Raw genomic sequence first — 22,765 nt, 5'->3', positions numbered from 1 at the left:
ACGCAAAATGAGAACATTAAACTGACAAGTTAACTGTGAAGAGTATAAATATGAGACTTTAAAACCCCATGATTTGACTATATGTCTCAGGCAAAATGTATCTTAAATATAAAAGAACAATGATAAAATATTAAATGATTTTCAATTATCATGTTATTAATAATAATACTGACACTATTGTTTTGAAAATTTGTGAAATTAAGTATACAGGTAATATGCTAATGTTATTGGGAACCAGATTTTTAGTATCTGAGAGAACACATGTAAAGTGAAAACAAATCCTACAATATCAATATTCCAATGTATTGTAAGATTATTATAAATACATGGGTTTTTTTCCCCCTCTTAAAACTGAAAAAAAGTATTTTCTACTTCTGTCTCCTGAAAGGTCTAGAGACTCCAATTCACCTAGCAACAGTAGCCACCCCTAGCAACTAGAGAGTGGGCTCTAAATATCATTTCGTATGGAAAGAGTAAAAGCTCTTTTGGGAAATAGTTGGTTGTAGTCCAAGACAATAAATGTATAGGAAGGCCTGGAACATCTTTTCAAACCAGAAAGTAAAGAAACTCTCAGAGGTAACCAAAATTTGACAAAAAGCCTCAGAAACTAACTATAAAAAGTTCTCACTAACCAAATATGGAACAATTGGACATTTTTTAAAAAATCAAGAATGGATTAAAGCATGTCGAATATGAGCAAAAAATTAATTCATAGATATCAAAAACAAAATAAAATAAAATTGAAAACTAATTAGCTGATCATGTTAAATAAAGCTAGGGAACCAAGTTATTAACTTGAATACCAGAAAGAAAATGAAAGGATCAAGAATTCATCCTACATTTTCTATATGGTCTGTATGTGAAAGGAACCAAATATTTGATATGGAAAAGTTTTATTCCATTGAAGAACTTAAAATGCTAAGTAAATAAGAAATGACAAAATTAAAATATTATTTTGTAATAAATAACTGATCTAAACAATGAATCTAAAGATTGCAAAAACCATTCGAGGAAGCACAAAGAGAAGCTTTTTTAATGGAAAGATCAACCTGAGAAGAAATAGTCTACTAAATTCAACCTATAGTAGCACAGCCACATCAATGTTTATAGCAACTCAGTTCACAATAGCTAGCTTGTGGAACCAACCTAGATGCCCTTCAACAGATGAATGGATAAAGAAACTTTGGTATGTATACACAATGGAATACTACTCAGCCATAAAGAAGAATAATGTTATGGCATTTACAAATAAATGGATGGAATTGGAGAATATCAGGCTAAGTGAAATAAGTCAAACTCCAATAACCAAAGGTCAAATGTTTTCCCTGATAAGTGGAGAATGATATATAATGGGGGTGGGGAGTTGGGGAATGAGAGAAGAATGGGGGAACTTTAGAATATGTGGAAGGAAATGAGAAGGAGGCGGGTATGAAAAATGGTGGAATGAGACAGACATCATTACCCTATGCACATGTATGATTACACGAATGGTATGAATCTACATCATGCACAACCACAGAAACAAAATGATGTACTCCATTTGTGTACAATGAATCAAAATGCAGTTTGTAAAAAATCAAAAGCTAAATTAAAAAATAATAAAAGAAAAAATATTCAAGATTTGCTTGTATCAAAGCGATCTGCCAGTAACATAACTGCCTACCAACAAAATCCCAACATTTTTAAGAGGAATATGATAAAAGACATTTCAAAACAAAATAACCAAGTAGAATGAGAGTGAAAAAAATTGGAAGGGGAGGCTACAGAAATATGCGAGCTGGAGACTTAGTCATAATCTCAATCCCCAAAGGGCAAGAGAGAGAGAGAGAAATGACAGAGGCAATGCTTGAGTAAGTACTGGCTCACAATTTTATTTATTTTTTTATTAGTTGTTCATGGACCTTTATTTTATTTACTTGTTTATGTGCGGTGCTGAAAATCAAACCCAGTGCCTCACACATGCCAGACAGGCACTCTACCACTGAGCCACATCCCCAGCTCCAACAGTAGTTTTCTTAATTTTTTTTCTCAGGTCTGAGGACTAAACTGGGGGCCTTGCCTGTGCTAGGCAACTGCTCTGCCACCGAGCTAAAAAAATCCCCAACGTGGCTGACCATTTTCCTTTTTTTTTTTTTAATTAAAAAAATTTTTTTATTGTAAACAAATGGGATACATGTTGTTTCTCTGTTTGTACATGGCATAAAGGCATACCATTTGTGTAATCATAAATTTACATAGAGTAATGTTGTTTGATTCATTCTGTTATTTTTTCCCTTCCCCCCACCCCTCCCACCCCTCTTTTCCCTCTATACAGTCCTTCCTTCCTCCATTCTTGCCCCCCTCCCTAACCCTAACTCTAACCCTAACACTAACCCCTCCCACCCCCCATTATGTGTCATCATCCACTTATTAGCGATATCATTCTTCCTTTAGTTTTTTGAGATTGGCTTATCTCACTTAGCATGATATTCTCCAATTTCATCCATTTGCCTGCACATGCCATAATTTTATCATTCTTTATGGCTGAGTAATATTCCATTGTATATATATGTATACCACAGACCATTTTCTCAGTAAAGGAAATCAACTCACAGACTCAAAACTCATGATGACTCCTGAGCAAAATAAATACAAAGAAAAATTTACCTAGAAAGCTCATAATCAAGCCAAAAATTAAGATAAGAAAAGGAAAGAAAGAAAAGCAAAAAGGCAGAAGCAGAGGCCAGGAAGACACATTGTCTTTGGCGGAAACAACGTAAGAGTTATTGCTGACCCTCCAAGGAGAAATTATGCAAGTCAAAAGACAATGAAATGGTATGTTTAAATGGCCAATAGAAAGAAAACTGTCTATATGTGATAATATTCTTCAAACACTAAAATGAAAAAAATTCATCCTCAGACCATCAACAGCTGAGAGGGCTGGGGAGATAGCTGAGACAAGGCCCTGGGTTCAGTCCCCAGCACTGCAAAAGAAAAAAAAAAAAGCTGAGAGAATGTATGAGTAGAAGACATTTTGCATTAGAAATAGTAAAAGATGTCCTTTAGGTTGAAGAAAAGCAATGAGATGTAGAATGTAAAATTGTCCATTTGCAAATGACATAATTTTACATCTAAAAAACCCTAGAGGTCAAAAAAACCTTAGAACCAATAAATAAATAAGCTGATAAATAAAATAACCAATAAATAAATAAAGTGGCAGGGTACAAAAATCAGTTGCATTTCTATACATCAACAATGAGCTAACCAGAAAAGCAATTAAGAAAACAATACTATTTATAATAGCATCCAAAAAAGTAAAATGTGGAATAAATTTAACCAAGGATGTGAAAGATGTGTACAATGAAAACTAGAAAATATTGATAAAAGAAATTGAATAAGACACAAATAAGTAGAAAGGTATCTGTGTTCGTGGATTAGAAGAATTAATATTGTTAAAATGTCCACACTACCCAAAGTGCTTTACAGATTCAGTGCCACCCCTATCAGAATTCCAACTCAATAAAGCTGTAAGAAACAAATATTTGAAATGTTGGGAGAGAAGAAATAAATAATAAAATAAAATATATAAAGCAAAAGTTGTCAGAGCAGAACAGTACACAACTCTGCAATCATAGCTTGAGATTTTACCACACTTCTTTCACTAATAGAGAAAACATCTTTCAAATCATTAAATAAATAGTAGTTGAACAAACCTACTGACCAACTTGGCTAACTTGACATATATAGATGACCCGTATTGCCCCATTGCAGAATACATATTCTTTCTTGTCTATATGGAAGTATGCCAAAGTATAAAATATATTAGTCCATTTAAACTAATCTCAACACATTTGAAAAGATTGAAATGATATGCTGCAAGATTAATGACCACATTGGTAATTAAGCAACACGTTTTTAATAAAACCCATGGTCAGAGAGAAACCACAATAAGAATGAGAAAGAAATTTTAAGCTAAATGCCAATGAAAACACACATTAAAACCCATGGAATACAGAAAAAAAACAATTCTCAGAGAAAAGACATAGCTCTAGTGTACATAAAAAATGTTTTAAAGGTTGAAGGTATATCAATACTTCTCAATAAAGAAGCTGGGAAAAAATTTTTTAAAAAGTAATAGTAAGTATTATCCCATTCACAACAATCTAAAAAAAAAAAAAAAAAAACTTAGGAATAACAAGGAGGTGAAAGACCTCTCTAATGAAAACTGTAGAACATCAAAGAAAGAAATTAAAAAGACCTTAAAAAATGAAAAAAACTTTCCATGTCCCTGAATAGGCAGAATTAATATTGCCAAAATGGTCATACTACCAAAAGTGCATACAGATTTAGTGCAATCCCCATCCAAATGTCAATGACATTCTTTGCAGAACTAGAAAAAAAAAAAAAAAAAAACAGTTAAAATTCATTTGGAAGAATAAGAGACACAGAATAGCCAAAGCAATACTGAGCAAGAAGAGCAATGCAGAGGTATCACAATAGCTGATCTCAAATTATACTGCAGAGCTATAGTAACAAAAACAGCATGTACTGCCATGAAAACAGACACAAAGACCAACAGAACAGAGTAGAAGACATGAACAACTCCATAAAGATAGAGTCAACTGATACTTGACAAAGATGCCAAAGACATGTGGAGAAAAGATAGCCTTTTAAACAAACAGTGTTGGGAAAACTGGACATCCATATGTAGAAGAATGAAACTAGATTCCTATCTTTCACCCTGCACAAAAGAAAACCCAAAGTGGATCAAGGACCTAGGAATTAGACTAGGGACTTTGCAACTGCTATAAGAACACGTGGGCTCAACACTCCAACGTGCAAGCACTGATTTCCTTAACAAGAACTATAAAGGTCAAGAAATAAAACCAAGAATCAGTAAATGGAATGGGCATTGAATCAAAGAGCTTCTGCACAGAAAAGGCAACAGTTAAGAATGTGAAGAGAAAATACTGTATGGGAGATCTTTGCCAGCTGCTCCTCTAACAGGGAATATCCAGGATCTATAAAGAACTGAAAAAAACCTATCACCAAAAGATAACACAATCAATAACTGGACAAAAGAATTAAACAGCACTTCTCAAAAGAAGAAAAATAAATAGCCAATAAATATATGAAAAAAAATGTTCAACATCCCTAGCACTCAGGGAAATGCAAATCAAAACTATATTGAAATTTCATCTCACTCCAGTTAGAAAGGCAATCATCAAGAATAAAAATAATAATAAATGCTGGTCACAATGTGAGAGAAAAGGTACACTCATACATTGTTGATGGGACTGAAAATTAGTACATCATTTTGGAAAGTAGTCAAAAGACTAGGAATGGGACCATCATAGGACCTACCTATCCCACTCCTGGGTATTTTTCCTGAAGAACTAAAATCAGCATACTACAGTGATATAAGCACATCAATGTTTATAGAAGTGCAATTTCCAATAGCCAAGTTATAGAACCCGCCCAGGTGTCCATCAACAGATGAATGGATAAAGAAAACATGGTACATATACACAATGGAGTGTAACTCATTCATAAGGAAGAATAAAATTATGGCATTTTCCTGGTAAATAAATGGAACTGGAGAACATCATGCTAAATGAAAAGTCTGAGTGGCTTGTATTTCACTCAGCATAAGGGAAAAAAAGGCGGGGGAACCCATGAAAATAGAAAGGAGATCAATGGAATAGAGGAAAAGAATAGAGAGGGAGGGAGAGGGATGGGAAAAGGGAGGAACTGCAGAATGAAATTGACCAAATTATGCCACGTACCTGTATGGATATACCACAGTAAATTTCACCTTTATGTATATCTATAAAGCACAAATTTAAAAAATAGAAGGAAGACCAGTAGAGTAGAATAAGGGAACATGAAGAGGGAGGAAAGAAGGGAAAGAGGAAGTAGTAGAGATTGAAGTGAAACAAATTGTATTCCATGCATGTATGATTATATAAAAACAATTGCAAATATTATGTAAAACTATAATGAACTAATTAAAACATTAAACATTTGTGAATAAAGAAATACATATGCTAAAAATAAAGGTAAGTTAAGCACTCCCCCTAAAAATGAAAGAAGAAAACTATAAAATAAAGAAACTGAATGAAATAAAACTCAACAGAAAACATTAACAAAGCTAACAGTTGGTACTTTGAAAAGATGAATAAAATCAATCCTAGTAAGACTGATGAAGGAAAAAAAGATAACATAAATTATCAATATCAGGAAGGAAAAGAAAAGATATCACTATAGACCCTAAGAACACTAAAGGATAGTATGAAAATATTATGAAAGAGTAATTGAAATGAATGAGTTTGAGAAAAAAAATTGTCACAAAAACCTCAGAAAATCTGAATAAATATATATATATATATTAAATTTAATTCACAATTTAAAATTTCTCACACAGGAGACTTCTGTGTTAACTAACTTCATGGTGAATTCTTTTAAGCAATTACCAATATTACACAAATACCTTCAGAGAATATAAAAAGTAGGAACACCGTTCACCTGATATTAAAAGGTCAACATTACAACTTGACAAAGAAATTACAAGAAAGAAAAATTATTTGCCAAATATGGGTATAAAATTTTGAAAAAATATATTAGCAGATCAAATCCAGTCATATATTAAAAGAATAACCTGCTAGGCACAGTGGTGCATGCCTATAATTCCAGAGACTCAGGAAGCTGAGGTAGGAGGATTACAAGTTCAAGGTTAGCCTCAGCAACTTAGCAAGGCCCTAAGCAACTTACAGAGATCCTGTCTCAAAATAAGAAATGAAAGGGGCTGAGATGTAGTGCCCCTGGGTTCAATTCCCAGTTCTAAAAAACAAACAAACAAAAAACCCTTCATGAAAAAGTGAATATACTTGTTGCCAAGTTGATTCAATGCTCAAAATCTATCAGTGTAATTCACCACACTTAAAGAATATACCATCTTAATAGGATCATATGATCATTTTGATAGATTTAGAAAAGCTATTTTATATAATCCAAAACCCATTCATGATTTTAAAGAAATTCTTGGGAAGGTAAGAATGATTTAAAAATGTTTATTAATTCTGATACTTCTCCCATTGAAAAGTGGTATCTGTACCTCCTTCTCTTGAATTTGGATCTGTATGTGACTAATTCAACCAATTAAGTATGGCAGAAATAATGCAGTGTTGTTTCAAGGACAGGCAAAAAATAAAATAAAATAAAATAAAATGTCTTTAGTACCTATCTGAATTTATTGTAATGCTTGCTGTAAGTGAAGTCAATTGCCATGAAGAAGAGCTACTCTATCTCATTAGAGGAGCAACAATAGGCCATTAGGTCAATAGCCTGATAGAGCTCTTGTCCAAAAGAGCCAGTATTGTTATCTATACAAGCGAGTCTTTCTTCCTTCCTTCCTTCCTTCCTTCCTTCCTTCCTTCCTTCCTTCCTTCCTTCCTTCCTTCCTTCCTTCCTTCCTTCCTTCCTTCCTTCCTTCCTTCCTTTCTTTCCTTTCTCATCTTGAACCCAAGGACTCACGCATGTGAGGCAGGAGCTGTATCACTGAGCTACCCCCAGCTAACATCTGATTGTAATTGCTTAACAGATTTCAAGTGATAATTATCATGTTGGGCCCTTTCCAAATTCCTGGCCCATAAAATCAGAAACAAAATAAGGCAATTAATGTTCTATAACACTAAATTTGTAATTTGTTATATAGCAATGGTAATTGGAATGGGAAAGAATATCCTTAATCTAATAAAAGTTATCTACAAAATCTTATGTCTAACATTATATTCAAGGATTTAATAATGAAACATTTTCCCTGTGTAGCTGGAAAAAAAGACAAGGCTGTCTGTCCAACCACCTTTATTTAGCTTTGTACTGGTAGTCTTAGATGGGATAAGGTAAAGAAAAATAAATAATAGTTATAAAGAGTGAAATGAAAATGGAAAAATATCCTTCTTTCACACGTGGAATAACTTTACATGAAAAACTGTAAAAGAATCTATAAAAAATGAGAATTAAGCAATGATTAATGAATTTCACAATGTGGCTAGAATCAAAATTCATTACTTAAAAAATGTCATATTTCTATGTTAGCAGCAGGTAGAAAATAAATGTTAGAATATTAATATTTTTACATAACATCAAATATCAAATATTTATAAATAAATCTAACAAAATGTGTAGAATACTTAAAGACTGAAATCTATAAAACATTGCCAGGATAAATTGCAGGTGAGTGAATAGAGATAGTACATGTTAATAGACAGGCAGGCTCAATTTTAAGAAATCATTTCTTCCGAAGTTGATTATAGAGTCAATGAAATACCAACAAAATTCCAGCAGATCACTGGGAAATAAGTAAACTGATTCAAAAGTATATATGGATAAGCAAAGAATTCACCACACCTAAAAATAACAGAGGATTTAACCTGCCAAATTTCAAACTACAGTAATTAAGCCAAGGTGTAATCAGAATTGATAAATGGAACAAAAGAAAACATAAAAAAGTCAGAAATAGACCTACAGAGTTACTGTAGGTAACTCTGGCGTTGGTATACTGTGCTCTCTTATTTTGACATGTTTAAATTTTTCATAGTTACAGGTTTTTTCAATTGGGTATAAAAGCAAAATGACAAGTTATCAAATGGACGTCAAGATAAGGAATGTCAGATGAAGGAGTGAACAATGTCCTCAATGGTATCTCGGAAGTAAATCTGCCAGAGCTTATAAAGATGTTGTTCAGTAATTTCATAAGGGACTCATTAGGATTCATGTATTTTAATTGCTCTAATATATCCTAATTTGTTATCTTTGAATGCAAAACTAAATCCAATTCATTTGAAATTTGATTTTAAGTAATTAACATATTCTGTACCTCTGGATCCTAAAACTTGGCATGTATCCAAAAGTCTAATATTGATTAAGAAAATTTAATAACCTCAAAATTTGCTTTGCTTTTCCCCATGTTTACACATACCTGGTTCCTGTGTTTCCCATCTTACTGTAAATCCTCTTCCATTACTCAAATGGTCAGAATAGAGATGAAGATAGAGAGCATTGCCACTGCTGAGGAGGTCCGGAGGGGGTCTGGAGTCACAGAACCTTCCAAGTGGAAAGGCTGCTGAGGAATCTCCATCATGAATCTGAAGAAACTCACGTGGGCAATTGTTCACCATTTCTAAGTGGAAAAAAGTGAAAGTGATATGCAGAACCTAAAAGTAGAAAAACCATAATATATTATTTTCATTTCCAGTGTTTTAGAATTCATATATCTACCATTTCTTAATTATACATCAATATGTCTAGAAATTCTACAAATTAAATGACTCACGCTAAAAATTGCTAAGACCAAATTTCAGTTAATATCAAAATATATTTTAAAAAAACACTTTGAGGAATGCTAGTTCCCCTGATTTGATCATTACACATTGCATACAAATATCAAATTATACTGTACTCCGTAAATATGTACTAATACTATGTATCAATTAAAAGAAATCTTAATGAAATAGATTTAGTTAGATTTCATTAAACTGTCATATATATCAAGTAAGTTCACTTCAAATGTATGTCTTACAGTGTTTCTAAATCAATGTAATGAATTGTCCATTTAAAAAGTCTACAGTGAATTAAATTTAACTAATATTGCCATGCATAAGAATCTCTACTGTGATCCCCTGAATGACTTATGGAGTGTATCATATACACGTACATTCTTCATTTCCCATCAGGGTTGATGAGACCATAGGGTTCTCAGACACAGTTTAGATTGATGTACTTAGGTGTAGGCTGAGTAGGCACGGGACAGATGCACATAGTGTCTGTGAGTCTTCAGGGATTGGATATCATTAAAGGATGAGAATGGGAATAAGGTAAAATGAAAGGTGCTGAGCATCCAAGTAGAAGAGAATAAACATGAAAATGTATCTCTGAGGTACACTGTTAGAATGCACAGACTTCAAATATAGTAATATAATAAATAAAACATAGAAGATTTTGTAATGACAATCTCATTTAAAACAAATGACCAAAAATGGCTGTACAATTTAATTTTCATCAGAGTCTAAAATCACAAGTGTTCAGCTAATAAGAATTTCAGGAGATTTTAGAAATTCTATGTGAGGGCTTTTTAAAGATATTACCCTACCCATCATTACATCATTTTGTGCAGTGAAACAATTTAAATGAAATTAAATAAATGTTAATTAATTGAACTATTCTGGTTTGTACATATTTTTTACTCTATTAATTACATTATTGTGGGAGAAGAAGATGTAAAACCACAACAATCAAGACAAAACCAGGATGATTTTTCTTATGAATTGGTAATAAACATTTAAAATTTTTCACATAAGGACTTCTCCTTGGGGAAAAAAAAGTGTTTTCAATGTCAGGAAATAGAATTAATGAAAATTAAATAGAAGGAAGGAAATTCACATAACATACCCACTGGGAAATTTGTTTCCGAATTCAATCTATTGTGGGGTTACAAGATCCCAAAGAAACCTCCCTTCTCAGGGGAAAATAACATTTCTGACCCTTGTACAATGTCCTCTGTAATACTAGTCTGCTGGAAAATGTAAACAGAATTTCAAGGGAAAATCTTATCTATTCAGACTTACCACTTTATTTTAATGAGTCCAAGAGTTGGTTGAGAAATAAATACTTATTTAAGTAATTAATGTTGGGTATAATAACACGAAAAACCTTGGGCTCAGATCTTTATTTTAAGAGTAAAGTATTCACATAGCTTCTTAGGGTCACAAGCTTTGGAGCAAATGGCCTGGGGCTGAGTCACCACATGCCACTTACAAACCACATGGTCCTGGATGGATTTCTCAACTGCTCAAGGCTGCATTTCCTCATATGTAAAATGAAGATAATAATTCCTATCTTTAGGGTTCTGGTAGTTAAAAATGCCATGATGTTTATGAAACATGTAGCATAGTACTTGGCACAGAGAAGACATTGGATGAAATAAGAAGCCATATTAATGACTTAATGGATATTGCATAATAATCAATAACCACCAGTTTTGTATAATTATCAATATCATACTAATATGAGTGGTTGTCTTCAAACAGTACTGTCTCAGTAACAACTAGGCTTTACAAATTAACTTCAAGCTTACAGTTAGTCAATCAATGTGGAGAATCATTCATTACCAAAGCATGGACTTTGGAAGCAGAAAAAAGTGACTTTGAAATTCAACTATTCCAATTATAAGCTAAGCAGTGTTGGTGGGGAGAAGACCTTTACATAGCTTCTCTTACTTTCCATTGTTTCATCTATAAAACGAGGATATTATTACTTATTTCAAAGAGTTAGGGTATGATTAGAGAAAGGTTGGCAAATATCTAGCACAAAGCCTGGCACTGAGTAAGTACTCAATACATGACATTTGAATTATCATTATGTGTATTTTATTTAATATATATTCAAATATTATAGTATATACTCTAATGAAATTTGCATTTGGACAGGAGTTACTATATTTACCTTTCCCTCTTCAGTTCGGATAACCCAGAAGCAGTTAACGTCATGAAAATAGCCAACACTGGGGCCTGTGTAGTTGATTATTCCATTCATCCCTGAGAGGGACCCTCCACAAACTGCAAACGAGAAGATGAAGAACTGTGCTTTTAAGAGATTCCTAAAAGAAAGAGCCTAGGTAACTCTGGCCTGTCATTCCCTCTTCTCAGTTCCTTTTTCTGTTGACACCCAAACTCCATCTCTTATTTAAAGTCTAGTTTGAATATACAATCACCTCCACAAACCTCCATGAACCCTCCTTGACTTTGGCTCCCATTCTATTCCTCTATGAAACTTGACTCAACCTCACACAGTTTAGTTCATAGCTTTAGTTCTGGTATCTATTCTGCCATTTGGATAAGTCTCATCTCCTCAACTAGAAGGTAAGCAGATAACAAGTGGAGATAATGTTTTAAGCTTCCATATTTCTCCACTGAGATCACTACTATCCTCAACACATGGTAACATCTCATCATTGTGTTGATCCAGAATCAGGAGTAATAAGGGAGGGATGGAGTAGTCAGAAGAGACCTAATGGAGGAAATATTATGGAAGAAACTCAGGGAGCTCTGTGGGAAGAAACATCCCAAATAAAATAACAAGTGGAAATACTCATAATAGCACATGGGATCTGGTAGCCAGTCATGTCCCTTAAATGAAATTATTTCTAGGGAACTAGTGAAAAATAAGTTTAGATGGATAGGGTGAAGGCTGGTTTTAGAAGATACTTGAAAAACAACCCCAACTTTTACTTAACAGGCAATGATGAACCAGTGCATATTTCAGAGCAAAAAAGTTACATGATTACATGCAGCATTTTAAGCAAATGTGATGACTGCTACATGAGAAATATTCCCTTAGAAAACTAAAATGCCTTAGCATGTTTTTGATTCAGAAAGGACAGAACACAAAGATAAATACTAATTCAATTCTTTTGAAGAAAAATCATTATGATTTTAAATTGAGATATATAAATATTTGCCTCATAAATTCTATATCACATCTACAAAAAGAGTGAGTTCTGAGCAACTGGAGAAGAAAATTTGTTGTTGATTCAGAGAATCTTCAGAAGGACTTGTGGTACTTCTAAATCGTGAATACCTGTGTTATAAGAGGTGGTGACCATACCTTGCTGGGGAATCTGACAGTGAGGTCCAGTCCAGGAACTTGTGCATTCACAACTGAAAGCATTAATGCCATCGATACAAGTCCCCCCATTCCAACAGGGGTTGCTTGAACACTCATTAATGTTTTCTGTGCAGTTGGTACCAGCCCAACCTGGGTCACACTGACAAAAATAACCATATACTATGTTCTAAGGAAAGAGGAAAAGAAAAAAAAAAAAAAAACAATACCATAAAACAAATGGATATACAATAAAATGAAATCAACTCAAATAATAAAGAAAAATGATACTACAAAATATACTCAATAGGACTTGAACCATATTATTTTCTAGTAGCCAAACTTGTAATTAGTAAGTTTAGATGACAATTGCTAAGTATAAATAGTCATATTGATTTGAATCAAACTGTAGGCTTTGTAAGTCACTGCAAAAAAAATTAACTGGTTGTTTTTCCTGGGAACTAAACCTACCTTTTATCCAAGTGATATTCAAGGTTCCTTATCTTAAATTTCAATCATTGTCTTGAAACTCATAAATTAATATAAAAATACATTTTCTAGAAGTGGAACCAAAATTATTTTCAAATACTCTATTTCCCCACGAAGAACAAAGTACTCACTATGCATTGTCCATTTAAACAGGGGCGACTTAGGCAAATATTACTGACTTGCATACATCCATTTGGTCCATAACCATTTCCAGTATACCCTGGGGGACAGGTGCAGAGAGGTAAGGAACCTGTTCAGAAATAAAAATGGAAGTGTAAATATAGGCATCCTCCTTCATGCAAGTGCAATAACTAAACTCAGGTTCTGGTATCTAGATAAGAATCTATCAATGTCAAGTTTGCATATTCTTATGGACAAAGAAGAAAATATTACAATCTTTATTTTTTCTGGTTTTTAAAAAATTAAAATAAAAAGGACATTAAATATTTCCAATGCTTTATATGGATTAACACTAGTACTGTCATTTCACATACCAGTTTATTCTGAGCTATATACAGATGAGAGCTATATACAGCAAGAGAAGATGGGAGTTCCTTATCATGGAGGGGTAATCAACAGAATATAAGATGCCTCTGATCATGCTCTCTTTGAAAGCACTAATTTAATCCTCTCAATAGTCCTGTAACAGGTGCTATTATACCCATTTACATCTTCACAAATGAGGACAGAGCACAGACAGGTTGTCTTTACCAAGGATACACAGCCCGAATGTGGAGAAGCCAGGAACACCTGTGTATGCAAGGTGCCTACACCACATGGCACAGAAGTAGAATTTGAATGGGCAGTTCACATATTCCCAGTTATGTGAGTATGCAGACTATATGTTGCCAGTTTTACCCAGGCTAGCCATCACGAAATGGATATGAGACTTTAGAGAATTTTTTTTCAGTAAAACTGCAGATAGACGGTAATACAGTAACACAGGCAAGTGGGAAATCACCAAAATATCAGCACCGAAACTTCTCCCATACTTCTTAATTAGTTCTTCATTTCCATGTTACAAAACAAAACATGACAAACTCAATGGATTGGGAATAAACTTGGTCAAAAGGACTTAAAAGGATTGAAACTATTCTAACATGAATCAATATTCACTGTTAATTATGATGTGCATACGATAATAGGTAAAGACAGTGTGAGAGTATCGTAGGATCTCCATGAGTTTTTTCTGGACTTAAAAAAAAAAAAAAAAACTACTCATTCTAGTGTTTTAGAAAATTTCACTAAATTTCATGTCTCGAGATTTCCAGATTTCTTATTTAATAGCAAAAAAGTCACATCTCATTGAAGAAACACATGTTCTTTCCATTGCTGTAAGATGGTTGAAATAATACATGGAGATCAATATGGCAATTAACTTAAACACATTCCCCCATTAGCAACTAATATTGAAGATAAACAGAAAACCTTGCTGAAGAATTAAAGAAACAAATAGAATAAATAGTGCAATATAACAGATTTACAACAGAATAGTTGATGATATAAATGTTTTGCATTCTCACCTTATTTGCAGGATTGTTTTTTATTTTTTATTGTTATTTTTTCTTAATTTTATTTTTACAGACTGCATTTTGATTCATTGTACACAAATGGGGCACAATTTTTCATTCCTATGGTTGTACATACAAGATTGTTTTATTAATAAAACATTTTTTTAAAAAATAAATAATTGCCTAGAGATGTATTCTTTATAGTGAATTATTTCTTTAAAAAATATTTACTGGAGGAAAATGGAGTAAAAAAAACACCAGTGTTGCTGCACTGGGATAAACCTAGGGGTTGCAGTGAAGATCAAGTTAGCTGGGTGTGGTGGCACATGTCTGTAATTCCAGCTACTTGAGAGGCTGAGACATGAAGATCATAAGTTCAAGGTCAACCTGAGCAACTTAGTAAGAGCCTGTCTCAAAAACATTTAAAAATAAATAAGAATTTCTGGGGACAGTAGAGCAGTAGAGCACTCCTAGGTTCAAACCCCAGTCTTGGGGAAAAAATCAACTTAAAAGTATGTAAAGTACAACTTGGTATCATCCATGATACTATACTGTCTTCTATAGGAAAAATGAGTTACCTTTGTATCTGTTTTAAGCATGTTATATGTATAGACTCATTTAATCCTCTGAAGAACAAGGCAGGAACTCTGATTATTCCCATTTCACAGAAGAATTAAAGCACAGAGAGATTAAATGTCCTGACCAAGGGTACCCAATTAGAATATGGTAGAGCCAGGGAGAAATACAAGTCAACAAATTATGCTCCTAACCACTTCAACATGCCATTTGTCATTTAACAAGCATTTAGTTGCAAGTATATGTGTATGCTTATACATGTACATACCAACATACACACACATATATATTCTTATCTATATATGCATATTTATGACAAGTTAATTAAAAATAAAAGAAATATTTTGAAATAATAAGAAATATAGCATATTATTCAATAAATAGAGTTAGTTCTGTGCATTTGGACAAAAATATCAAGGTCGATTTCTATTTGATATCATAAATATATAAATTCTAAAAAGATCAAAGATCTTAATGCAAAAAAATACTAAAGTATAAAAGAACATGTACTTGACTATTTTTAAAGGCTCAGTAAGATAGTTCTTCCTAAATATGAAACCAACAGGAGAAATAATAAAAGATTTATTTTTTCAACTATGTAAAAATTTTAAACTTCTCAAATAGAAAACACCACCACAAAATTAAGAGAACAACATGCCAAGAAAAAAATACTTGTAAAACATAAGAAAGATAATGAGATAATGACTTTAGTACATAATGAAATTTTACAAGTCAATAGGAAATCAAATGAGCAAAAGATATGTACAAAGTAGAAAAAGAGCTAGTAAATATGAAAAGTAGTAATTATTAGGAATCCAAAGACATTGATGAAAATAATGGGAAACTAATTTTGCCTATAAAATTGACCAAGATGAAAAATGGTAATATTGTCAAAGGTAGAGTAAATACATATTTTCATATAGTAAATATATTTTTATGTACTATTTGTGAGTATATATAATAATACACTCTCTCTCAGAGATATTGTTATAGGAGATGCAGCACTGCAGGCACTGGGTCACCCTAGACCCATTTCCCCTGCATTAATAATGAACACCTTATTTCAGCTGATTCACAAGGCCTGAAACAAAGGCTTACCCTTCTCAGTCTCCCTTTGCACCCAGGATCAGCCATGTGGCTCAATTCTAGCCAATGGCAGAGAAATGGAAGAGTCCTTGAAAGGGAGGTGGCATTTCATTCTCCCTCCTTTTCTCTTTCCTGCTTGCTGGACTATAGTCAGGAATTAATTAGGTGGCTTAATTACTGTGGGAAATAATTCCTAAATTAAAGCAGATCATTAAAGCTCGATAGCATTTTTTAAAAATCCAAGTGCATAGTTTCATGATGTGGATTAATTTGGGGATTGCTGCTCAAGAATTAAAATAAGAATTTCGTGGACAGAAGATATTGTTTTTAAAATGTTGAATTGTTTTGGAGGGTCACAATAAAATACCCAAGGACAAAGAGAGTGGTGAATCATTACCTAAAGCCGAGGAACAGGATGCTTCTGGGTGGCAGCCTCCATTATTGATCAAGCAGATGTCTATGGGAGTGCATACTCGTCCATCACCTTCATACCCTGGTCGAAGCAGAGCAGGGTATGAGAAATAATGTCAAGGGTGGGGGAGAAAGAACGCCAATCTGCGACTCAGTACCCTCAAGTCGCCAACCAGCGATCTTCTGCCATCAAAACAGAAGATAGAAATATGAAGTGTCATAAATAAAATACTATAATTGAGAAAAAAGAGTAACGAATTAGTAAACTGACTTCTTAAATTATGTTCTAGGTTGTTTTTAATGAAAAAATATATATGTATATATGTGCAGAAATATATGCACAGAGGTATATATATTATTATATAATATATAATAACTAAATTATTGTATATAATAAATATATATAACATATGACAAATATTATATTACATAATATATGATAAATTATACACAAAATATAATGAATATATTATTATATATAATATAATAAATATATAAGTATATGATGATAAATATGATATATATTTATTTATATATTTTATATATATACATATGTATATATATATAAGTATATATGACTGAAGATACTGGTAGACCTAGAAAGTGCTGACACTAAGGAAGTTGACATCTCTGAATTTCTGTGACCTTTACATTCTTTAAATTGTTGGAAAAGTCAAAAGTATTGTTGTTTCTTGTTATTAGAAGTTGCAAATTTTAAGTTTATTCCTTAGAACTCTCCAAACTTCTTGGATACTAATTCAGTTTAGATGAAAGAGTAGCAGTAATGACTTCTTTCCAGAAAAAAGAGAAACTAACATGTATTCTGTGCCTGTGATTCAGCAAACCTCATATGTAAAACTTTTCAGGAGTGTACTATATTAATAAATTATATGTGAGAACAATACAGCAGTAGATCTGAGATTCACGCAGAAAAAAAATTCAAATTCTGAATGATCTCAGTGGCAATTTCACCATGTTTAAAGGTTTAATGTTTTCTATTGAAATCAAAACTTTAAAAAAAAAATTCTTTCCTATAGTTACTTATGCCAATGTATCCTGAAACAAGTTAAATGAAATGTTCTGTACTATTCTGTTTCTTTTCTTGGATAGGAATCATATTGAAAATACAACACAAGATTCTGCTTTCAAATGTTACGTGTTGCCGGTAATGACGTCAGGAAATCGGTGCAATACCTGGTGGACAGCCCTCACAGTTAAAAGATCCCGGTGTGTTCACACACCCAACAGGTGGAACCAGAGAACAACCACCATGGTTTATCTCACATTCATTGATATCTTGACAGTCATATCCATTTCCTTGCCAGCCTAGAAAAACAAGATGTGAGAGGTTAGCGCTGTATGTAAGTCAACCACGAAAAAAACACAAAGATTTAAAACATGAAAAATTTACTTTACTAAACAAACAAACAAAAGATATTAAAATGAGATGTACCTGTCAGATCGACAAAAATGTTTTAAACTCTTGGAATCAAATTCTGGCAAAGTTGTGGGGAAATAGGGTATTCTTACATACTGTTAGGTGGATGTTAAATTAATATAACCAATTTGGAAAAAGATCGGATAGTATTCATTAAAATTTTCAAAAATATATATCCTTTGACAACAATTCCTCTTCTTGAAACTTATTCTATGATGATAAAACACCTAGAATATTAAAATGTAGGTAAGAAGATATCTATTTCAGCATTGTTTTATAGGAAAAAAATTCAGTGGTCAATAGGGATATAGCAGAATTCTTCATGACTCACTGTACCACTGGATACGAAAAATGATTTTAATAGCATGCATGCCCCATATTACATAAATGTGCACACACACACATTGAAATAATTTTTCCATGCATATTTTAATTGAAAACAACTAATTTTATAATAATATGTGTAGTTGGAATGTACTCCCAATTAGGGAAATAATGGTTTAAAAATCTGCATGTGCTTTTCAGTGTTTATAAGGAAAATGGATAACTCATCTTACTGGAAGGATGAGATTGAAGGTGAAGAGAGAGTATTTTTTTTTGCTTCAATTATTCTTGTTTTATTTCACTTTGATAACAAATTATAATTATTATAATTATTATTATAATTCAAGTTGTTAAAATTATAATAATGTTGAAAATTTTAAGCCATTACATCCTTTGGTCAAAGTAGTCTCCTTCTAAGAATCTACCTAAGAAAATTAACATATTTGTGAGTAATTAAATAAGAAACGAGTGCAAAGAGAAAAACTGGAAGGAAATGCACCCCAATATTAATGGTGGTCCTCAGAGCAATACAACTTTCGGTACTTTTTCTGCTTTCTTTTCATATTTTTGTAGTTTCTTTATATTTTATAAGTAGCCTGCATTACTTTAGCATTCAGGAAATTTGGGGGTGACAGCAAAAAGCTATCATTACTCTTTTCCTCCAATAATAAAAAGAAGAATGTAAGAACACATTGCCCATCCTCCAACTGAAATAATTTGTTTTAAAAGATTATTATTGGTAAATTACCTTCCAGATTGTGGTTATTTGCAAATTTTAACATGCCCTCAAGAACTAAGAGGGAAAATGCCTTTATGTTTCTTTGTAGTTTTACAAGATCTAAACTTAAAGCATGAAGAAAATCACTAAAACCAGAAGTCACTAAGTGAAGAGGTCAGTGTGTGTGTGTGTGTGTGTGTGGGCAGGGGGTGTCTAATGGAGTGAACTAATGGAGTATTCAGCAGCTCAGCTCAGAATCTGGTAGATCTGGGTTTGTATCCTGGTTACTTGTAGGCTACAGAATTTGGGGAAAGTTACTTTAACTTCTCCAAACCTCAAGATCTCATATTGAAAAATGTGACTAATACTAATTCCTACCACGACTTGTTTTTGTTGCAGTTTCAAGAATTAGGACAATAATTGCTTACACTTACACAGTGCCTTAATGATGCTTTCATAAAGAATGGCTGGTATAATGATAATCTGTGTGTCTTCTACTTTCTAAGAACACCCAGGGAGAGAGGTCTTGTAAACACCCTGCAGACTGGTCAATGGCTTCCAGGGCACACAGCACTGGGTTTTGCTCTTAGTAGGTGCCCTACAGGTATGTGCTAAATGGGTGATGCTCTCATAACCGTTAGAGAGGGAGCTTGGAGTAAAGAGCCCCTGTTTTCAGCAACTCGACATATGGTCTTCCCTGGAGATTGGTGTCTGTGGGGCAATGATAGAGCTGGGCATCCCTATTTACACCAAGGTCACAGAGTACTCAAAGGACACACTCAGACAAGGACTGTAGTGGAGACAAAGAATTCTTCACGTTTGCAAACATCTGATTGGTATGAAAGATAGGGTATGTCTCTTGACCACATGTCTAATCAATTGATGGCCTTGGCAATAGAAGGTTAATACTTTTAAACTCTATGGCTAACACTGGCCTAAAGTTTGACTCAAGCACAGTTTTGGACAAACATTCTACCTCTATTGTACAAAGGCCACAGTAAGATGATGTTCTTAAGCAGAAGTTAGTAAAAATAGGACATTCAACTAGTTTCAAACACCTCCTAAGAATGGTCTTCGTATTGCACATCAGTAGAGGGAAATTGGTTCTGGTGCCTTGCCTGCCTAGCATGCAAAGCCTGGCACGTGGTCCTGAGGGTGTACCTGTTGGACAGGCTCCACAATAGAAAGAGCCAGGAGTATTGAAACACTGTGCAAGTTCTGAACAAGGCGAAGGCTGGAAGCTACACTCATCTTTATCCAGCGTGCAAGAGACACCATCTGTCCCAGTTGTCCACCCAACTTCGCAGATACAGGTGAAGTTGACCTGGTAGGATGAAAACAGAGTAAACAAAGACAATCAAGAAAAGGGGCAAGAGAAGTCTTTGAAAATCTCACCAACCCCGAATTGTTTATGATCTAACATTCATTTCCATCAAGTCAATTGAATGGCTTCTCTTTTTCTTCCCCTATGATTTCAGCATTTAGACTAGGCCATGGAAAAGAGGGAAACATCTTTATTTCAGAGTAAGAGACTCCTATAATTTATCTCAAAGATGCCAGGGAAAGAGCAACAACAATCAAGAACTGCAAGTCAATATAATTAAAGTCAACCACTCACCCTGCTATGATTTTAGAAGGAAAAACACCCGTGGAGGCTCAGACCTTGGAAAATCAGTTCTATTTATTTCCTTTTTGAAAGTCTATTCTTTTCCTTCCCATCCTCCCCTCTACCCACTCCTTCCCCTCCACTCCTCCACTGGAAGAAACCATTTTCCATCATATGAACAGGAAAAATAAATAAATAAAACTGAAAGGACCAAAGTTCTTCTAAACAGACAAACTGGCCAGATTGGGTGACTTTGTGGGTCAGAAACTAAGGCCCCCAGGACCCAGCATAGAGGAATATCAGAGAAGTAGATTCATAGAATCTGCAACAGTATAGGAGAGGAGCTCAGGGTCGGAAGAATCCAGACTCAAAATTACATGCTGCTGACAAAACCAACCATTTTGTGTTTCCATGTCTTGTCACTGTTAAAACTCACAATGCCAAGGCAAGGTAATATCTCAGAGAGGCTCATAAAGGAATCATAAAAACTTAGTATTTTATATAATGAAATCTTAAACATCTGGCTCCAGTTTTCTGAATATTTCATCTTCTCTCCTTGACTGTGCCCTACTAATGAGCAGGAAATGACTTCCCGTCTGCAGTTCCACTGGGCAGTAGTCCTACAGAGTCAGCACAGGATGAAGAACTAACAGCCTGGCTCCCACAGGGAGTCACTTTTGGGAAAGGGACCTACCTCTCCAGGTCGCTGTCGTTCTAAATCTTCACAGATGCCATGGCCACAGCGCTCCTGAGAGCCCCCTTCACAGTCATTATATTTGAAGGCACATTGGGGTCCATATGTTTCAGGTGTGCATTTACAACTGTTGGTGACACAAGAACACAATGCCAGGGATTGTGCTTTAAGGCCAGTGCCTGTGTCTTAGCATCAATAAAAAACACTCAAATTGCAAATCGGTCATATTAACATGGAACCATAATATAGCATCACAGATTGACTGGCTGGAGCCCTGGGAGAAAATCACTGTTCTGCTCCAAGCAAAGATTTATTGAATGTGTTATCTTCATGAATAAGGTATTAGAGAATCATGACTTAATATTCCACAAGACTACCTCTACAATTCCTCTTGTATCAAGTCATCAAAAGCACTTTCAAAGGTCAGACATCTATAAACCATGGGTGATAAAGCTGATTCAAGAAGGGAAAGGGGGAGATCAGCAAGTTCATTCATCATCCATTCTGCTGGACTTGCCAGTAAGCTCAGGTGACATTGACTAAATTAATGACTCCCAAATGTTCTCCAGGTTGGTAAAACCTCACATGCAATGTGATATCCATATCTGAGTCTATGATGATTACTTTCATATTACAAAGGGTGATAAGTCTTCTATCCATAAAAGATGTATTCAACATAGTGACATTTCTTTCATAGTCACATTTTAACTCAGGACAAAATGTAATGATTATATGATACCTAAGCTACCAATGGGCATTTTGTTACTAGAAGATTTCAGAACAATAATAATCAAATAAAGAAAGTTGCTTATGACATTATTCCTTAAAGTTGCTGAGTTAGCTTTATATCTGCACTGCAGCCTTAAAGGGAACTTGTGGAGGTAGGAACGTGGGAGTTGAGGAAGAGGAAGGGACAGAGGAGTCACAGAAGCCTAAGTTTATTCACACTCATCTGAACACATCTGAGGGACTGGAAGAGCCCAGAGGTCACCATTTGTCAGACTCCAGCAGCACTGGTAGAGAAAGCCCTCCTAAAGAGAATGGACCCTCAGATCCAGGGGACATAGACAAGGAAGAGGGAGCATCTTCATGGCCCTACTTGACTCTCATACCTGGAAACAGGATCAAGCTTCTAGTGTTCTGGAAAAGGTGCCATTCTACAAGGTGGAGAAACTCTTTTAACAATACCCACTGAGGTTCAAGGAGCTCAGCTAAGATCTACAGATGATGTGTGAAATCAGCTTGGCTGTTTAAGAGGATCAAGAGCCACACC

At 34.1% G+C, this 22,765-nt stretch overlaps 1 protein-coding gene across 1 annotated transcript in view; it reads right to left on the bottom strand.

Annotated features, from left to right (window-relative positions):
* Window positions 1-22,765, bottom strand: part of CUBN (cubilin) — a 286,894-nt gene that overhangs the window by 252,707 nt on the left and 11,422 nt on the right. The window contains exons 7-14 of the mRNA XM_079108165.1: window positions 21,493-21,619; window positions 20,354-20,516; window positions 17,907-18,038; window positions 16,699-16,794; window positions 13,260-13,378; window positions 12,643-12,829; window positions 11,482-11,594; window positions 8,960-9,194 (exon numbers count right to left, since the gene is read on the bottom strand). Of these exons, the coding sequence (XP_078964291.1) occupies window positions 8,960-9,194; window positions 11,482-11,594; window positions 12,643-12,829; window positions 13,260-13,378; window positions 16,699-16,794; window positions 17,907-18,038; window positions 20,354-20,516; window positions 21,493-21,619 (1,172 nt within the window). The remainder of the gene's footprint in view (window positions 1-8,959; window positions 9,195-11,481; window positions 11,595-12,642; window positions 12,830-13,259; window positions 13,379-16,698; window positions 16,795-17,906; window positions 18,039-20,353; window positions 20,517-21,492; window positions 21,620-22,765) is intronic.

Source organism: Sciurus vulgaris (assembly GCF_902686455.1).
Source record: "Sciurus vulgaris genome assembly, chromosome: 12".
In the NCBI taxonomy this organism is placed as follows: domain Eukaryota; kingdom Metazoa; phylum Chordata; class Mammalia; order Rodentia; family Sciuridae; genus Sciurus; species Sciurus vulgaris.
This window is presented reverse-complemented; position numbering and strand designations above follow the sequence as displayed.